At 41.3% G+C, this 20,913-nt stretch overlaps 1 protein-coding gene across 3 annotated transcripts in view; it reads right to left on the bottom strand.

Annotated features, from left to right (window-relative positions):
* Window positions 1–1,406: 1,406 nt before the first annotated feature.
* Window positions 1,407–20,913, bottom strand: part of SYTL5 (synaptotagmin like 5) — a 141,696-nt gene continuing 122,189 nt past the window's right edge. For all 3 annotated transcript variants that reach the window (XM_047716700.1, XM_047716699.1, XM_047716701.1), the window contains 5 exons: window positions 15,160–15,268; window positions 13,806–13,941; window positions 10,014–10,222; window positions 8,351–9,079; window positions 1,407–8,125 (listed from right to left, as the gene is read on the bottom strand). In XM_047716700.1, coding sequence (XP_047572656.1) covers window positions 8,937–9,079; window positions 10,014–10,222; window positions 13,806–13,941; window positions 15,160–15,268 — 597 coding nt within the window. In that variant the 3' untranslated portion in view covers window positions 1,407–8,125; window positions 8,351–8,936. The remainder of the gene's footprint in view (window positions 8,126–8,350; window positions 9,080–10,013; window positions 10,223–13,805; window positions 13,942–15,159; window positions 15,269–20,913) is intronic.

Consider the following 20,913-nt stretch of genomic DNA (forward strand, 5'->3'; position numbering starts at 1 on the left):
GCTTTAGAGCTATCCCCTTTCATGAGAAATGGAATGACTATGCAGTATTTTAATGTTTTAGCCCAGGTTGTAACAACTAGGAATCCCAGGCTAGGCCATGACCTTCTTATTGACTATCCATCTCAAGACTGAGAAAAAGCATCTCAATACGTAGGAAGAATAAGTGTTGACTCTGATATTTGAGGTTTATTCTGAACACACCATCTGTCATACCACTATCCTGTATCTGTCTTTGAGTTGAGCTGCACTATGAATGCTAATCATTCAATGATTCATTTATTCACCAGGAATATATCACAACTAGCATAGTTCATTGATTCTAAGACACACATTTTCCCCCCCACATTTTAACATCTCTGAAGCGGGGAATGTCTTATCATCAGTGACATCCTTTTTAGTCAAAGTCCTGTTGGGAAACAGATTGCAGACTCACATGGGAAAGAGGACATCATGAAAAGATTATAATGGTGTGGGTGTGGTAAAGGAACTCAGTGGGGGGTCCTGTAGCACTTCAAAACTTGCAGCATCAAAGGATATTTACCCCCCTAAGCTTGAAGGGTAAGGGGTGGGGGGAATCAGTGGAACCCAGAGAGAGTTGTAGGTATAGCTTTAGGACAGACCACCCAAGAGGAGCTGGGACAGAGGAACGCAGCCTCTAAGAGCCTTCAGCCCCGCAGGGAAGGAGTATGGGGAATAAACATCCTGAACTTTCTCTCCTCTAATCTACCACTAATTGCTCCAGTTGGCCAAACTCAGCAGAAAACCAGAAAACCAGAGGGCAAAGGAGCAAAGCACAGAGCAGTTTGGAAAAGCACCCAATACATAATAATAGGGGCTCAACGAATGTCACCTGGGAACCCTTCCCTCGTCACTGCTTATGATTTATTCCAGTGAGTGCAAAGGGAGCTGTTGAGTCAGGATTCAGATTTACAGGAAGGTAAGTGAGCCAGACCCACAATGATGGTTGGATTCGTAGCTGAGCACCAAGAACAGTTGTGTTCAGGGACACCTGGGTGGCTCAATTGGTTAAGCCACTGCCCTCGACTCAGGTCATGATCCCAGGGTCCAGGATCGAGTGCCGGATCGGGTTCCTTGCTCTGCAGGGAACCTGATTCTCTCTCTGCCTCTGCCTGCCACTCTGCATGCTTGTGCGTGCTCTCTCTCTCTCTCTCTGACAAATAAATAAATAAAATCTTAAAAAAAAAGAAGAGTTGTGTTCAACATCACCCTCGCCTTAGAAACAAAACCCACTCACTCAATCTGTGTGTCAGTTCAGCAAATGTGTTTTTCTCTGAAGACAAATAAGTATAAAAACAGGAGGAACAGGTGACATACAATGAGTCCTCAAGGGTATCCAGGCCATCTTCAAGAACTCGGGAGTAACTTGCAATAGAACACGTTAGAGATATTAGGAAAGTGAATTTAATGGAAAAGACATTAAACTTTGCAGCAAGGACAGGGTGGCACAAAGCTTTGGTTTGGGGTGCGTGTTCCATACAGAAGCTTAAAAGTAGGCATGTTACACATTTAAGTATGGTTACCAATTTTGCACTGAACCCAGCAAGACAAGTGGATAGGAACAATTGTTCGGAGTCAAAAATAGAACCAAGAAAACTAGCACAATGCATACAGCCCGCCCGTCATCTCCAGGGGATTTTTAAAAACACATTATTATTTCCTAGAGTTTTCCATCCTTTCCTCTTTACTTGAAAAGATACTGCATTGTACACCTAAAAACGTGTTAAGACGGGGCAATCTCACGTTAAGTGCTCTTGCTACGATTAAAAAAAAAAAGAAATAAAAACAAATGGACGATCAAGCCACAACAAGCCACAGAGAAGCCTTAAATGCATCAGTAAGTGAAAAAAGCAGTTCAGAAAAGGCCACATACTGTAGGATTTCTACTCCATGACATACTGAGAAAAGGCCAAGACACTACAGATGGTGGAGAGATCAGTGGTTGCTACAGGTTGGCGCACAGGGGATGTCTAGGACACCGAAACTATTCTGCACGATGATGTAATTGTAGATACATGACATTTGGCATTTGTGAAAACCCACAGAACTGTAAAACGCCAAGAATGAACCCTAATATAAACTATGGACGTTAATTAATAATGATGTACCAATACTGATGCATCAATTGCAATAAACGTGCCACACCACGAGATTCGTTAGAGGAGGAACTTGCAGGGGAAGGGGCAGTGGGATATGGGAACTCTCTGTACTTTCTGCTCACCTTTTCTGTAGATCTAATACTGCAACGATCAATAAAATTTTACTGATTCAAAAGCAAACCAAGAGATCAACTTCCTATCCAAGCAGGATTTGAGGAGTAAATGGACAGCTAAAGCAGGTAGGGGCCAGGGACAAAGCAGAATGAACAGACTCACAAGTAGAAGACCCAGTCTTCAGCTGTTTGGAAAGTTACCCCTCTTATTTCTAAGAAAGGAGAGCCTCCACTCCAGTGTCACAGTGACCCAGTCATCTTTAGCTGCTCTCAGGGTACTGAAAGCGTTAATCTTCCTTCTCTAGCTGGCTAAACTCCTAGACTCATCTTCAGGCCCAGAAAAAGCAACAACAACAACAAAATCCCTAACCTGCTTGTGCCAATGACCCTCAATGTAGGGATGGAGATCTAGTGCATTCAGTTGGGCCCATTTCTGCCCTGATGATATGGTGCCCCTCTAAGGGGTTGTTTAAATATTTGTATAGCATTTATTTTGAGGAACACCTGCCTGGTGGAAGGGGTACAATGGAAACCCCCAATGGAGGTAACTCCCCTCTCCTTTCCCTACATCCTTAGCAATTCAGGTCTGACCCACACTGTATTCCCTACTCAACAAAACAAAAACCTTGCCTCTAGAGAGACCTTTCTTGGAATTTATCAACCGTGAATTGCTCTCCAGGCATGGGGTTCCCTCCTCACTTACCTACTGAAATACCATAATACTGTACTTTTCCTTAGAGAAGTTCAATACCTCATTACCTTTTCAGGGATGTTTCGTGCCCCTTATCACCATGGAAAGTAGCCAAGACAGTCCCCATCCAACCCTGCAAACTGTCTTTGTGGATTCAGATGCTTTGCAAACCTATGACTCTTAGGGAGCTGGGTTTGGAAGTGAAAGGAAAAAGCTGAAAATTAACAATTAATATTTCCATTAATCCATGTGGAAAAAAAAAGGCTTCTGGGCATCTCCTGAGATTCTTGTAGACCACTCCATCAGTCAGAGGGACAATGTAAGAAGAGCTTTAGGAATTAAGGAGGAAAGATTAATTGGTGGTGATGAGGCAGGTCAAAAGCAAAAAGATTCAAGAAAGCCTAGACATCTATTTCTTCACATCCACTGAAACCAATGATCTCTCTTCAAAAATGTCCATTTATGAATAAAGAATATGGGGAAATGATAAAAAAAAAATAACCATAAATGATGGACATAATCTACCTTGTAATGGAATGGCTCCCTCCCTTCCTCGTTTCCAAATGAGAGAGATTTAAAAAGTTGTATTGTTGGGCCTCATCCCTTCTCATGGATTGACACAAACAAGTTTCAACTTTCTTAAGACAAAAGGAATCTTTGGCTAAGCAGAAAAAAATGCACGGAAGGAGGCATGCGATTCCTTCCCTGAAGTAAGCAGATCAAACCATAAAGGGATGAAACAAAATATTTATATTCAAACACACATCTAATTCCCTGCCCTTCTAGAAGGAGACTTTTTTCCCCTCACAAATGCCAATGATTTAAACTTCTGCTTTAACTATAATAATATTTTATTTGCTTGCTGTATTGATTTTTGCCTCAACCAAGGAAAAAAGGAAAGCAGAGCTAAGTCTCCTCTTGTGCTGAACTACTAAAGAGAAAGAGAAGATCTACTACCCTATGTGAGTGTTTTGTCATTTACAGGCAATACTAACTATATATTCCACATCCCTTATCCAAGTGGGAAAGGAACTCTCTACCAGAATAGCTTGATGAATTCTCGTGAGGTAAATGAGGTACGACTGTTAATCTTTGAAACACTATGCTTTTCTCATAATGACAACAGTGGCTTGTATTTCTGTGGAATTTGTTTCAACAGAATGGTACATTTCCTTCTGCAAATAAAAAGCATGATTCTCAACAACATCCCTGGGAGGAAGACAGGTTTGATGCCATGGCATGCCATGGCATGAAGGCTAGGCAATGGGCCACAGAAAGAGTTGGTCTTCCCAATGGAAGAGGGTGTTAAGGAAAGGTGCAACAACATGGTTTGCTTGCAGATTCCACAACTTATTAAAAAATGGACCACAGTTTTTCTGTCCATCAAATAAAACACATTTTGAAATATTTATTATCTTGTCAGATGAAGCAGGAAATTCCGGCCTAAAATAAATAAATTACTACCACCCACAATAGGTCACATGGCACAAAATAAGGATTTTTTTCTTTCTTATATCTCTGCTGTACGCTGAAACCACTTCACTGTACATGGAATGATTAAGCCCTAATGAAGCATTTAGGAAAAGAAGGGCCTAAGAGATTATGAACCACAGAATGTTATAACTAGCTCACCAATGACCTTCCCCCTGGCCAGTGTGTTAAAATTTACAAAGCATATTTACATATATTACTTTATTTCATGTCTTCGGTAACTCCAAGTTAACCCAATTATTCCTACTTCACAGGCAAATAGATCAAGGCCTAGATTGGAGAATTAACTTGACTGAGGTCACACAGTTGGTAAGTAGTCAAGACCTGAGCTAACATCTTCTAAGTCCGAGGTTAGGCTCCTTTCACCTCACTATGGTTGCCTTGCAATGAGCAACATCCAGGTTAACCAAATCCAATCTGTCATCATGACATAGAGTTAGCCCAAAGAATACAGTCGAGTTATTCTGTCCTCTAATGCAGTGTTTCTCAAACTGTGATCCATTTGTATTAGAATCACCCAAGAAGCTTGCTAAAATCCTGGAGATTTTATTCAGTAGGTTTGGGACAATGCTCTGGAATCAGTGTATTAAATTCACACTCCAGGTGACTCAGACAATCCTTTGGAATCCTTGATGCAGCCCAATTTCCATGGCTTTGGAAGCCATTGGAAGCCATTCTGCCAACTCCTAAGGGCAATGCTCAGTGTGATGTGAAATATCTATACAGAACAAAAAATAAACACTGATCACAGTCCCAAATGCCATAGGCTTTTACTCTGAGATACTTCTGGGGTGACTTGATATTTCAATCTCTTCTGTTTCTAAAAGTGGGATTTGCCCTTATTTCATCCATAACTTTCTCCTCCCCCAGCAAATGGAAACCTTAGGGTAGCAGGTGATGACGAGACCCCTGTTACTGTGAATCAGGTAGGTTCAATTCATCCATTAGTTAGTTAAGTACTTAATGATCATTGGTCATAAATTCGTATAAGTTTATTAAGGAAAAAAGAGGCCAGGAATATGAAGTCCCACGAAATAGCTTCGCTTTTGGCATTTTTATGACCTGGAAAATCTGCATCCCAATGATTCCAGTTCCAGTGACCGTGTGAATGAAATGAGAGTTGGTAGATAATCTTCCATGTGTCTCGCAAGTGCTGTTGACAAACTGAATGGATAAAGTCAGGCTTTAAAGCTTGCCCATGGCCCTTTACAACTTGTCTGATTCATATGAGGGAAAATTGAGGGCCGAGATCTCCAAATAAGGAGGAGGACACTCCAGGCAAGGCCAAGGTCTCTTCTGAGAAGGTGATATGGAGAACTGGGCTGGAGAGCACCCTCTGTGCCTTTATCTGTGCTGACACAGGGTGGTGTGAGCTATCTTGGGTTGAAACTATATTACTTATGGTGACTGGATAGAGGAGGGTACGAGGTAGAGAGACAGGATGTACTGAAGTAGATAGAAATGGGTACAAGAGGACGGCTCTAATGAAGAGTTCAGTCTTGACTCTGTTGAAAACACAAGCTGTCCTGGTGGCTATGTCATATGGGCAGCTGGATCTGGGTCTGGGGCTGAGAGGAATGGTGTGGGTTGGAGATGCGAGTGTGAAGTTATAAGCACAGAAACCCACGGAGGCATGGTACATGATAATGCCCGAGAGGGTGTTTGAAGTGAGGAGGAAGGAAAGAACAAGCACTAGAGAATCCAGAGTTTATCACTGAGCGATCTTCAGCAGAGAAGGAGAGGGAGACTAATGAAACAGAGAAAGTAGGCATATATGATATTATAGAAGGCCTCTACTGATGGGCTGTTGGATCGTTTCCTATCTTTTGCAATAAATACTTTCGTATGTACTCATTTCTCACATCTGTATCCACCTCTAGAGGATAAACACCCAAAAGTGGAATGGAATGGCTGTATAATACGTATGCCTCATTTTGAATGTGAAAGTGTTGATGTTTGAAAGGTTGCTCAGAAAAGCCACCAAATGTAGGTAGCGAAGTTAACCATATGTAATGTGGCATTTGATAGGTGGGGTTAAATAAATGTGCCATATCTCTATAATGCAACACCTAATATAGCCATAAGAAAGAATGAGGCTATCAATCATTTCTACTAGGGAAGATAAAGAAGGCAGACTTACTTTTCGCAGTTTTGAACTATTTAACTTTTGTGCCATTCACATATATTACCTATATTTAAAAATATTTGTACTTGTACACAACACTTAGTAAAACAGAGTGACCTGATGGTCAATTTACCTTTTCTTTCTGAGAATACCACTGCAGGTTTCTGATGGACTTCTGCATACTTGGGTTTTTGCATTATGGAAATACCCAATTAGATATTGGATTTTATGAAAACATAATATAGAGAATTGCTTTAAAAGTGGCAAAGGTCTGAACTCACAGAGTTATGCTCATCTAGAGTCCAAGGTATACATTTCGGAATTTATTATTTTGCCACTTCTATGATTAGTGAATAAATATACTTTAGTTTGTTTACACTGGAGAGGTCTCCAGACGTCACCAACATCACCCTCTCATGTACCCTAAAAATGTCACTGCAGACAGAATGAGTCAGATCAAGTCTGAAGACAATTTTTCTAATATAGGAAGTAGTGATGATCTTACAGTTTTAGCTTTCTGTTTTTAAGAAGAGTAGCACAGGGATATGGGTGTTGAGTTAAAAAAAAAATGTTCCCTAGGTACTAAGCTACAACTGACCAATAAGTTCAATTTTTGAGAATTAGCCTATTTTTGAATAATATTGAAAACGGACTGCTTATTCCCAAGAATAATACTAAATATATTCTTATTTCAGTTTTTAAAATTCAAGAAGAAATTCAGAATATGGGAAAAATTAGCTTGAATAAGCCTGAAGATGATTCTAGCTTTCATATCACTAAAATTCCGTTTCTACCTTTTCGAAGATTTTATATGAATTCAAGTGAAAAAATGAACTGAGGGGCTAGGACTCCAGAAGAAGAGTGAGGCAGATACTTCATACTGAAATAACCCAACTCCATTCCACCTTCCTTCATCTCTGCCCTCCCATCCACCCTGAGAAGTGTAAGATTATGCCAAGGGCTACAGTAGAAAGAACACTGGCTGACAAGTCACACCCTGGATTTAAGTCTGGATACCGTCATGGCTTCTATACGATCTTGGGCAAGTCATTTCAGCTCTCTAGGGGCTTCAGGTTTGGAATATGCAAAATGAGGAACCAGGTCTGAAGTACCTTTCAACTTTAACTATCTTTGCCTCTAACTCTGGTGGCTGATGCACCTGGAATTTCAGCTAATAGAAGGTAAAGTAGATTGAACTACTGAACTACTGATTCTTCTTCCCTTCCTGGATCCTCATGCTTGCCATGGCTTCACCGTGAACAGAGTAGATTTCGCTGCCTCCTGATTTTAGGCTTGGCCATATGACTTCCTCTGACCAGTGGGATATCAGTAGATACGACACATGCAGGGGCTCAAAATGTACATTAGTTCTTATTCCCTTGTAGTCAGTGGCTTAGAATATTTTACAAAATAGATATTTACAATGGAGCTCTCTAATTCCTAAGTCATAATTAGGGTGACACTACGTCTCCATTTTCCCTGGTCGATCCTGGTTTACATCTATTGTTCAGATAGAAAGATCTAGTTCTTTTCACTCTCAAAACTGGGCTGATTTAGATTATAGATTATATAATCACCATAGAAAAACCTGTCCGGGGGCGCCTGGGTGGCTCAGTGGGTTAAAGCCTCTGCCTTCGGCTCAGGTCATGATCCCAGGGTCCTGGGATCAAGCCCCATGTCGGGCTCTCTGCTCAGCAGGGAGCCTGCTTCCTCCTTTCTCTCTCTCTGCCTGCCTCTCTGCCTACTTGTGATCTCTGTCTGTCAAATAAATAAATAAAAAAAAATCTTAAAAAAAAAAAAGTAAAAGAAAAACCTGTCCGTTCATCTTGAAAACTTACCTGCTTAATCCACAAGTTTGCTACAATAACAGGGCCATCTCCTTGTCTGAGCAACCATCCCCACAATGCCTTTTAGGGATTATGGGAATTCCCAGGGTGAGGAAAGCGTAGTCAGTGTTCCTTCTTACTCTTCAAGTGATCTACGTTATGAGTGGCCCCTTTAACCCTCCTCAAACCATTTTAGGAAATGTAAAATAACTCAGTAATAGAAAAAGTTTAGGGATTCCAAATTTCAACTGTAGTTTGTACTGAAGCTTGTACTATTTCCCTTATGGCATAAAGTCTATGAATCATTGCATAACTTGCCATTGACAGGACAATGTGGCACACTTTTTACCATCCAATCAAAAAGGCCCTGGTCCCTGGACACACAGAGGTACATGCTCTTTGTGACACTCAGCGAGACTCTAAATGTTCATAACGTGGACATCCCTACTCACGTGTCCCAATACCCTCAGGTGAAAAATGGCAGGGAAGCAGAATCCCAGGTCACAAGACCGATACTGGGATCAAACAGCAGCCAGACAGTGCCTGGAGGCCTCATTTTGGAGACTGGTACCTTCAGAGCCTACACTTCCCCATGCTGGACCGGAGCATGAGCACACCCTCGACGGGAGTCCCAGGATTGTCCGCCATCTTCTGCCACAGGCGTTGCTCTTCCCCTTGAGAGTCCATCCAATCCACACTCTTCCCATGGCTCACACCTGACAGGAAGGGACAAGGGAGCATTACCCTTCACAGATGAAATGTTTGGATCTTCTGGAAGACACCTATCAACCTCTGAGGGAGCCTTATTGAGCAGAGTCCTTCACTGGCTTGTTTTCACTCACCCTACCTAGTGAGTAGTGTTAGAACGAGAGACTCCCTTTGCAGTTGGCACTACTCTCTTCTCCCTAGATAATGAGAAACAAAGCAGGATGGCCATCATGGCCCATTTCTTCCCCTGCTCTGGTAGTCTCTCAGAGAGCTGGCTCATTGAGACTGAGGTAAGAGGACAGAGGAACAGGATAAAGTGGGCTCTGGGGCTCTCCTTTTTTAACAAGGCTGCTTCTGCAACCTGGGGACTTTTCGGTTTAGTGGTATAGATATTTTGGCTTTCCTTAATCTATAACTACACACAGCACCACACAGGTGGGGTTGTTCTTAACAGTACTGACCACAGTGCACAACATCGACCCTCTGTGTCTGACGTAAGTTATGGGATAATGAGGGTCTTGAGGGCTACCTGTGCTCTGCCCCCATCATTTCCCTCCAATCTGCCCGGTTGTGGCCGTGTCTTATGACATTAGCGGCATGTTTCCACAATCTGTTTGAACAACATTACGTATTATTTTTTAGGGAGAAAAATGGGTTTCCTTTCAATTCAACCAGTGAGTCATCTGAGAAGAGGATGAAGTAAAGTTGATCTTGGAAATCATTCTCTCCCCTATCAGAAGCCTGTGCTGTCTCGGTGATCCTCCCCTGAGAAAAACCTGAAACAACACCCATGAAAGTAGTTGACATTCACTTAGACTAAAGTGTAAGTGATATTTTATAAAAGGACTGAATATAAACATTGAAGCTACAGGTACATCTCCTACATACTAACCCACAGGAACCACTAGTCACACACTATCTCAGGGTCCCCAAGTCCCTCACCGGTTCCAGAATTCAAACGAACTCCTCCCAGAAAGATGTTGCTGGAAAAGGCCTCCTTGTCCCAGACAGTAAGTTCTAGGCAAACATTCTTTATATCCTGGGGGTTCAGGCCACTGAACATGAAAGTATGATTCCACTGAGGGTTAACACTCTTCTTTACCACCAGAGTTTTGTGCTTGGTAGCTTTGCTGTCATCTGGGAGCAGGTAGCTGCAAGAGAAAATGCAATCAAGCCATCGGGGAAAACAGAAAATGGCTTCCTTGAGTAGTTATTTCCATTCCCTGCAGTTCTTGGTGCCTGTGTGTGTGTATTTCATTTTTTCTTCAAGGTACTTATATGCTTACATCTAGATTTAAGTGGAAGATTTTATTGTTTATTTTAAGTAGGGCAATAGAAAATGCCTGTACTCTCCTTTCTAATCCTATTTTGGTCCTTCCCTCTTCTCTAAATGAAAATATCTCCTGTAGTAGGTACTTACAATAAAGAAGACACCCTGCAACACTTAAGATTTCATTTCATGTACCAAGAAGAGACTGCTTATCCCTCGATATTCATTCTCTCCTTACTCTTTAAAAAGACTCTTTCTTTAAGTTAGGCACAAGATTGCCCAGAATAAAGACTGCATTCCCAGCCTCCCTTGCTGCCAGCATAGCCAATGTACTAAGATCCTGCCCAAAGAATATAGAAAGTGGTTCTGCATGAAATTTCTGAGAATTGTCTTGACAGCTGGAATTTAGATGGGATAGCTGATACTCCAGCAGCGATCTTGGCCATGAGGTGGATACCACCCCAAGATAGAAGAAACAAGAGTCCCTAATTATCATGATGCTTCCATACCTGCCCTAGATGGTTTACCCTTTGTCTTTGTATACATGCGAGAGAAAGAAATTTTGCTTTCTGATGTTCTCTTTCCTTTTTAATGATTTATTTATTTTGAGAGTGTGAGAGAGTGAGCATGTTGGGGAGGGGCAGAAGGAAAGGGAGGGAGAGAATCTCAAGCAGAATCCCCACTGAGCATAGAATCCTATGCAGGGCTTAATCCCAGGATCCCAAGACCAGTACCCGAATCAACAAAGACAAAGAGTCAGATGTTCGACTAACTGAACCACCCAGATGCCCCCTTTCTAATGCACTCTTAGAAAAAAACCCTGAGGTTCCTTTAAGATCAGCTCAATATTTAAGTGTAATTAGAGAGAGAATTTATTAGAAAGTCACTGGCCTTTTTTTCACTATAGAATAAAGATATCATCCTTTATTATCTCTGTTTTGTAAATGTTCAACATGATATAGTGAAAACTATTTCAAAAGATGTTAGTCACCCCTGCAAGGCCACAATGAGGCCATAGGTGAGGAGCCATTCCCTCATCCCATTAGACAGTGGGCAGGAAGAGGCCTGAACAGGATGGTGGGGCTGGTGAGGCAAGTCGTAGTTACAGGATCCAAATAAAGCATTTCTTTTGTGCTTAAAACTATTGTGAAAAAAAATGAAGGACAGATGAACTGGGACTCAGGCCCACACATTCACCAGCAGGAAAGCCCCAGGTATCTGCTTCACCTTACTACTGGCTTTACCAAAATTAGAATGTGTGAGGGTAAAGGTTTGACTCATTTTCTTACAGAGTCAATTACAGTTTTTTAAGAAGGATTGATGAGAGGAACAATAATGTCATTGACTCAAAGAATTAACCTCATGCCCAAAACCTGTAATAAATAGACAAAAAAAAAAATAAAGAAAAAGAAAGTCAAACATAACACTACAGAAACTCACCAACCACAAAGAAAGAGAGCAAGAGAAAATCAAAGGAACAGAGAAGAACTACAAAAACAACCAGAAAACAATGAACAAATGGCAATATGTGTCTACTTATTAATAATTACCTTATTTTTAAAATTTTATTAAACTCAATTAACATATAGTATATTGTTAGTTTCAGTGGTAGAGTTCAGTGGTTCATCAGTTGCATACAACACCCAGTGCTCATTCCATCACATGTCCTCCTTAATGCCCAGCACCCAGTGATCCCATCCCCCCACCTACCACCCCTCCAGGGACTCTGTTTGTTTTCTATAGTTAAGAGTCTCTTATGGTTTGCCTTCCTCTCTGATTTTATCTTATTTTATTTTTCCTTCCCTTCTCCTATGATCCTCTGTTTTGTTTCTTAAATTCCACATACCAGTGAAATCATATAATTATCTTTCTCTGCTTGACTTATTTCACTTAGCATCATACCCTCTAGTTCCAAGCACATCATGGCAATAATTACTTTAAACATAAACAGTCTAAATGCTCCAACCAAAAGATAGAGGATGGCGGAATGGACCAAAAAAACCCCACAAGATCCATCTTTATGCTGCCTATAAGAGACTCAAGTCAGACCTGAAGATACATACAAGACTGAAAGTGAAGGGATGAAAAAAATCTTACCATGCAAATGGAAGCAAAAAAAAAAAAAAGCAGCTGGAAAAAACAATATTTATATCAGACCAAACTGAGTTTAAAACAGACTGTAATTGAGTGATGGGCATTAAGGAGGGTATCCCTATGATGGGCACTGTGTGTTATATGCAACTGACAAATCCCTAATTGCTACATCTGAAACTAATGAAGTACTAGAAGTTGGCTAACTGAATTAAAATTAAAAAAGTTAATTAAACAGGGGCGCCTGGATGGCTCAGTGGGTTAAGCCGCTGCCTTCGGCTCAGGTCATGATCCCAGGTCCTGGGTTCGAGCCCCACATCGGGCTTTCTGCTCGGCAGGGAGCCTGCTTCCTCCTCTCTCTCTGCCTGCCTCTCTGCTTACTTGTGATTTCTCTCTGTCAGGTAAATAAATAAAATCTTTAAAAAAAAAAAAGTTAATTAAACAGACTGTAACAAGAGACAAAGAAGGGCAGTACATAATGATAAAAGGATTAATCCAACAAGAGGGCATAACAATTGTAACTATCTATGCATACAATATTGGGACACCTAAATACCGAAAACAAATATTAATGGACATAAGGAGAGAAATTAATGGTAATACAATAGCAGGGACCTTTAACACCCTACTTACATCAATGGATAGGCATCCTGGCAGAAAATCAATAAGGAAAATGTGTCCTTGATTAGGCAAGATGGACATGACAGATGTACACAAAATGTTCCATTCCACAAAGAATATACATTCTTTTCAAGCACGTATGGAACACTGTCCAGAATACATCACATGTTAGGCTACAAAATAGGCCTCAATAAACTTGAGAAGACTGAGATCATACCATGCATTTATTCTGACCATGATTCTATGAAACTAGAAATCAAGCACAAGAAAGTAAAAACTGGAAAAAAGAAATATGCTGTCCCCAAAACACTCTCCAGTCACTATCTCCAGGGAGGGTGCTCTGAAATTTCTACTTTTTACAATTTCCCCTAAGAGAGCAAAATATGAAGGATCCAATATTCTTGTTGTTTATTGCCAGTACCAAATGATAACAAGGCACAATATAAATAAATTACAGAGAAAATCATATTTTCTCCTCCTTTGAGAAATGAATCTCACAGGAAAATCTGCCAGTATTGAGGGTGAGAATGATGGGAAATCCTGAGATATGCTGGAAGCAAGGGGAAAACTAGAATTAGGAGCCCCCTCACCTCTGTTGTTTCAGATCTAAAAGCCAGCATTTAAGGTAGCTTTCTCCTTGTCCATTTAGAGTAAGATGAACACAGAAGTCTCACAGCCAACCCTGTCTCATGGGTCACAGAACTTCTCAACTCCCATTAAGTATCTTCTAAGATGAGTTAGAACAAAATTACCCCTTCACAAAGCTATCAGAAGTGCCTCCTGACTTCACCGCTGTCAAATTCTTTGCCTCTTTGATGAACACTTCCAGTATTCCTCCAAAGATTACAGGTGACTCCTTCTTCTTTCCCCTTTTGAAGGTCTTCTTTCCTGCATCAGCCATCAAAGAGAGAGAGATAGAGAAGGAGGGAGGAAGGAAGGAAGGGAGAAGGAGGGGGAAGGGAGAGAAGGGAAGAGAGAGAAATCATGGGTTCCATTTCAAAATTCACAAAGAAAACCTGCCAAGATTTATTTCATTTGCTGACTGAACTGGGTCTTTATGTTATTGTGTTTTTCCATGATTTATTCAAATGTTTCTACCTCACCAGATTCCTTCTGGATAGGTCTTTCATTTGTGTTTTTTGAAAAAAAAAAAATAAAAATAAATTTAAAACTGTAAATACTTCCCAACAAGGAGTACCTTTTTACAGGGTACAGAGGAACAAAATGGAAATGAATCTGAGAGCTGCCTGAGCCATATTCTTGCTCCCCGTGAGAACAGCTACAGAGAAAGCCACACAGAAGTGCCAAGACTCCAAAAGAGAAAATTCCGTGACTTCCTTCTAGGGAGCTCTAAAGGCTATACATGGCCTAGGCACAACTATGTTTTTGATTGAGAGACAACTCTCCCCACGTCACATTTTTATTCCGAGGAAATGGCTCAATGCGAGTAATAACCACCGCCACCACCTTTATTCCGTACTGGTTTAGGCACTTTCCATGAATGAACCTATTTAATCCTTGCACTATCCCTATGAAGTGAGGAAACGGAGGCGAAGAGGCAGTGAATTAGTGAATTACTTGCACAGGGTCACACTGAAGAGGGTGACAGTGAATGGAAGGCTAGAGAAGGCTGCTTGGATCAGTTGATGGCAGAAGGCCAAAAGGACTTAAAAGTTGACTCCATCTGGATTTTTCCTTTACATCCTGTGTTGTAGGTCAACTTCTTCCTCAAGACTCCCTGAGTAACTGTGACTGTCAGAAATCTATACAGCAGCTTTTTACATCTCTCCTTTCAACAGACTGTACTCCTCCCCACCACCCCTCTCCATCCTGGGGAACATCCTAGACCTCTGGGATTTCCAGGAAACAAATGCCACCAGTAAGCCTGGTTTCTAGTATAAACTTTGTCCTTTACTCGTAAAGATCCTGCCCCCTTACCCATTTGTAGGATATACTTCTCAACTCTCTTCCAAGACAGTGACACCCAACCCTTTACATTTTCATCTGTGTAATGCCAAAGTAACATAATCCAACCAATTCCTGATCCTGTTACCATACGTCTAGACACAAAATACCCGTGGTCAAAGTCATTGATTTTTACTCTACCTTGAACTTGTTCTAGAGGAATCATCAGGTTCTCCTCTGGGGGGATGTAACGTAAAACAACTGTTAGCTCTCCTTTATAGTGAAGGCCTATGTCTGCAGCGAATTCCACCTGGCCAAAGGGAGACAGGTGAAGAGAAAAAGTGAGAATGTTTGGTTTATTATTTTGTAGCCCATGTTTGAATGGCCTTGTCATATTTACTTGTTGGTTTAAATATGACAATCCATTCCTATTCAACTGTTAGCACTTACTGGTTTAAGATATGCCTTAGGTAAGAAAAGAGAGAGGCCAGAAAACTTCGTATTCTTTGTACAAAAGGTATTTGTGTGTAACGTTTAACATTAAAATAAAAGGAATTTGAGAGGAGATGTATGACACATGTGTGGTCATCAGTGGCTACTGACTGCCTGTGGTGCAGCGAGGAGCCATCACTGAACATAGAGTTCGGGGTATGAGGCACAAATAAAGATGCCACGGAGAACAGCTCCAGAAGATACGTCTCCCTGTCTGCTCTTGATGTCTCAAAGCTTTCCTAAGTGACCAAGAGGGGGAAATAGCCAGGAATGCGTGATTCACATTGGGCTGCCCAGTCACTAAGTATTCAAAGCTATATTGTAATTCACATGATTAAAATTTGATGTGGAAGGCCACCTGGGTGGCTCAGTTGGTTAAGCATCTGACACTTGATCTCAGCTCAGGTCTTGATCTCAGGGTCATGAGTTCAAGTCCCTCACTGAGCTCCACACTGGGCTGGAGCCTCCTTAAAAAAATTCAGTGTGGAAAAACTGGTTCACTCAAACATTGTTGGTGAGAATGTGAACTGGTATAGCCACTCTGGAAAATGGTAGGACAGTTTCTTGTAAGACTAAACATACAGATACCATACAACCCAGCAACTGCATTTTTGAGCATTTATCCCAGAGAAATGAAGGCTTATGTCCACATAAAAACCTGTATACAAATATTCATATAATCTTTCTATGGACTAGCTGAACCGGAAATGGACTAGATGACCTTCAAGAGGAGAGGTGGCCAGTGCAACAAGGTGTGGTAGCCATATCATGGACTACTGCTTAGCAGTAAAGAGGAATGAATGGACAATACACAAGACAATTTAGATGAACCTCTACTGAATTACGCTGAGTGAAAAAGCGAGCTCAAAAGGCTACGTACCATACCATTTCATTTAAATGATAGTCTTGAAGTGACAAAATAATAGATATGGAGAACAGATTAGTGGTCTCTGGAGGTAGGGAGGGGTGTCAGGAGGGAGGTGGGTGTGGCTACAAAAGATCACAAGAGAGCCTTGCTATGAAGGAACTGTTCTGTATTTTGGTTATAGTGATAGATAAAGGTACAGATGTGAAAAAATTGCATAGAACACACACACACACACAAATGATAAGTGAGGAAATCTGAAGAAGATGGGTGTGTGGTATCAATGTCATCACTCCAGGTGTGGCATTGCTCTATAGCTTTGTGAGATGCTACCATTGGGGAAAACCAGGTAAAGGGTACATGAGATCTCTCTGTATTACTTCTTACAATCGAATGTGACTCTGTAATCATCTCAAAATCAAAAGTTTCAGTTCAGAAATTCAATGTGAACACATACCCAGAGCCTTTGTTCTGTAAGTCTCCTTGTTGCCATTGAGTCAACTTTTTATAAAAGGGGTAAGAAAAGTAGTATATTTTCTTTGGCCTTTCCTTCAGGAACCTGGCTCCTGGGTGCTGAGTCAAGGGCTGGGAACTATGTCTTCCGAGAAGGTAGACCAAAAGAATTCAGAAACCCCCAAACTCAAATAGAGAAGCAAAAGGCTGTTCAAGCCTCAGCAAAGACGATGGAAACCATTACCCGGCAAAGGAATCCTTACCTGACTTTCCTCTTGGTTGGTGATAAAACAATCAATAAAGGTGGGAAAATCATTTGAAGTATTTTATTCACCCTTCTTGCTAGGGGCAAATGTGAGATTAGACAGATTACCCATCTAATTTTTAATCTAATTAAGTCACACGCCTTGTGAAAAGGACTTTTCTTGTTGTTTTGACAGTTTCAGTACATTTTACTTTATATGAATGTCACAAATGGAAAGTTATAATGGACATTATAGCAAAGTAAAGAGATCATTACTTTTTCAGTGCTATAGCCAACGAACTACAGCTCATTGGTGTTTATCCTTTCTCTTTGGATCTGAGTGGACCTTGTGATTGGTTTGACCAGGAGACCATGGCACCAGTGACAATATGCCAGTTTCTGGGCCCCAAGCCTGAGATTAACAATTTCTACTTCCTCTCTTAGAATGAACATCCTTGGGATGCTCCCACTGAGGACCCATGGTGTTGAGGCCCAAGCCACAGAAAGAAGCCACATGTAGGTGCTCTGGTTGGCAGTCCTAGCTGAATTCCCAGTTGGCAGCTAACAGAAAGTGTGAGATGGCCAACTTGAACAATCAGCCCAGTCAAGCCTTCATACGACTTCAGCCTCAGTCTACCATCTAGCTGCAACCAAATGAGAGACCTTCGATGAGAACTACCTAACTGAGCCTAGTCACCCCACAGAATCATGAGCAATAAGAAATTGTCGTTTTAAGCCACTAAGGTTTAGAGTAGTTTTCTTTATAAAAATTAACCAATGCAGGCTCTATTTGCTTTTAGCTTAGAGCTTTGGATGGGAAAATATGTTGGTAGGAAAAAGTGATATGTGCAGGTGTGTGCATATCAGTAGAGGTTAGAACATCCAATACTGGGATTTATTAATGTTCCATTGGTCTATTTAGCTTATATTAATTAAAATATACTGGTGATTTTCTATAAATACAGTCTTGAAAACTTATAAGAGTAGAAAAGAGTAAAGATGAAGACCTGTAGGATTATAATCACATACAAAAGAAATTCAAGGGAGGGAGTTATCCTACAGCCTGTGCATCGCTAATATCTTGGGATAGTTTTGATATTCTTGCAAGGAAATTCCAAGGCAATGTCTCATCTCCTGACATACACCATTTTACATCATTCAACTACCTTTTGCTCTGAAAAAGGTAGAATTCAATTCAATTAAACTCATTCAATCCTATCATCACATACGGGATGCCTTCTTGTAGTAATGTTTTGAAGGCATTTTGCTAAGTGTTGCAGGGGCATATAAGACACAGACCCTACTGAGCTTTCAATCTATCCAGGAGACATATATTCAATAGAAGCTCTATAAATCTGTCCTTATTTAACTGACTCATCAGATTAATGTTCTCTATTCCCAGTGAAGAGACCATGCATGCCTACTCCTGTCAGTTGAACTGTATGCTCACCAAAAGCCAGCTGCATTCATCTCCCAGGTTCTCTATGCCGGGCATGTTTGTGGTTCTAATTATATAATTTAATATCAGTAAACTAAAGAATGCAAAAAGACAGCTACTACTATAAACATTAAGCTGAATACTTTCAAAGAACTAAGTATTTGAAAATAAATTTGCTATTGGATTACATTTGGGCTCGAAGCTGTAAAAGATTAAAAAACAATCATGAATATTTAGAAAGCTTTTATATTTGGTTTACTTTGAAAGCACTCTCAAGTTCCTGCTGTACTTTAGAAAAGCTCAAACTAGAAACTACTGATTAGAATGCACTAGGGTCAGAATTTAAGCCAGGAAGGTAGGACGGAATTCTAATCACCGAAACTATCCTCAAGCAAAATGAATTATCCTTATGTTCAAAGACTTGAAAATCAATGCATATTTGGTTTAAGTTAAAATAAATGATTAAGAAATGCACTCAGGGTGTATGTTTGTATAAGTATGATTTCTGTGGATTTATGAACTGACCTACTACTGTAAGGTCAGTTCTGACAAAGGATGACAGTTGTTCCAATACAGGTACAAAGAAACTACTGTGGGAAGAGACAGAATCACCTAGATTGGGATAAAGGGGTGACCTTTATCCCAATGGGAGATAGGATGACTGATAAAGAGAGGATGGGAAGAAGGTCAGTCTGGGTTAAGAAAACACTAATATCAAAATACAGTTGGGACTGTGTAAAATGTGTTTAAAAGCTGGTGGGGAGTCAGGTTTAATTGATCAGAGGTTTGTGTGAAGGGAGGTGGTAGCAAGGAAGACAAAACGGGGTTCTACTCTGGGTTGCCCAGAAGACCCTAAGACACAAATTTATCTTAGTGTGTTTTATTGGGATGGGGAGTGGGGAAGTGGGACCACAAAGTCAAGGAGGCTTAAGAAGGTTGTGATATCAGGCAAAGGTTTATGATGAGTAGCTTTTTTCAGTTTCGCAAGGGAGCTTTGCGGACAAGGCAGATCACATCTCTGAGCGCTGTCTCAACCAGAGACAAGAGAATAGAAGTGTTGATGACACTCCTTCAGCCATCAGTTACTGAACAAGGGCTCTGCCCTCTACTCCTCAGAAAACTTGAATACCCAGGCTCTTCTGCCTCTTCATGCCCACAGACCAAGCCCACATCAGCACCCTGAGGGCTCCTCTCCTACGAAGACTGGCAGGTGCTGGCTGGTGTGAGCAAAAGCCATGGGGAGCCCCATACGAACGATGTTGGGGATCTGGGTAGAGCACTGACATCCTCCCCTGGTACAGAAGGCGGGGCCATATCAAGGAGCACTGAAGTGCCAGGACGATGGGTCAAGATTTATTCAAACCATATGCAAAAGCAGTAGGGAACCAGTGAGGGTATCTGACTGATATGGCGTCACCAGGGAACCCCCATTATCTTCTGCCTTTTCAAAAGAGCGATCCACATTACATCAGCGTTGGAAGCAGAGTTCCCAGTACATTTTCAGGTCTACTACAGTGGGGGTAATAAATTACGGACAAGAGTCTGCCCGAACTGCCAGTTACAGAGAGCCTTTCAGCTCAGGAATAATTTCACAGAAACTTGCATCGACTCTGCCTGAAGGCAGAGCACAGATTTCCTTGGAAAACATTAGAGCTCGCCGTTGATTTTCAAAGCTCCTTGTTTTTATAATAGCACCTTCTGGGAAGACATGAAAGGCAATTCATACTGACAAACCCTTCTCGTCTAACTACCTAATATGCCTTTCAGAGAGATAATGATTTACAGCTAATAAACAGTCTCATGTCACGCAGTAAAATGGAAGTCATACTGTGAAACTACTTTACAGGACATTTGACAGCTTGAGATCTTCCTCTGTCCGCCCCAGCCTCCTCACCGTCTTAGGGCCATAAGACCTACCAAAACCAAAGGCGGTGTCAAAGGACATTTGCTAACGCAGAGTCAGTAAGAAATAAGGCACTGTGTCTTTCCAGTATTCCCACTGCAAAGGGATGTCAGTATTTGCGAACACTGAAGGACTATTGTTTCTGACCCTCTGTCACTAAGGAAATTGGTCGCTGTAGCTTACACTTACACCTCTCCGGCTGGATAATCTACAAGGAAACATTGAGTTTCCAAGGCTGCTCATACTCTAGCCAGAGCTGCTGAAGTGACTACTGCCTTGAAGGGGCTGTTCTGACTGAAAACAGAGTGACGCTTCCCAGAGTCGGCTGATACCCCAGCACCCAGAGCCCAGCCCAGCCTGAGGATGAGCCACCAATGAAGAGAAGGCAGCCTGCGGAGTATGTTGCATCTATCTTCCCCATTTCCCATTTCTGGAAGGCATGGTGCCCAAACAAGGCTGACTCTGCGGGCTTTCCTCTGTATGTGTCAGAGACACATATACACATCCCCCATGGGTCAGAGACCACATGTGTGCCTCTATGTGTCATCTTTTTCTTGGAA

Source organism: Lutra lutra, chromosome X (assembly GCF_902655055.1).
Source record: "Lutra lutra chromosome X, mLutLut1.2, whole genome shotgun sequence".
Taxonomy (NCBI): domain Eukaryota; kingdom Metazoa; phylum Chordata; class Mammalia; order Carnivora; family Mustelidae; genus Lutra; species Lutra lutra.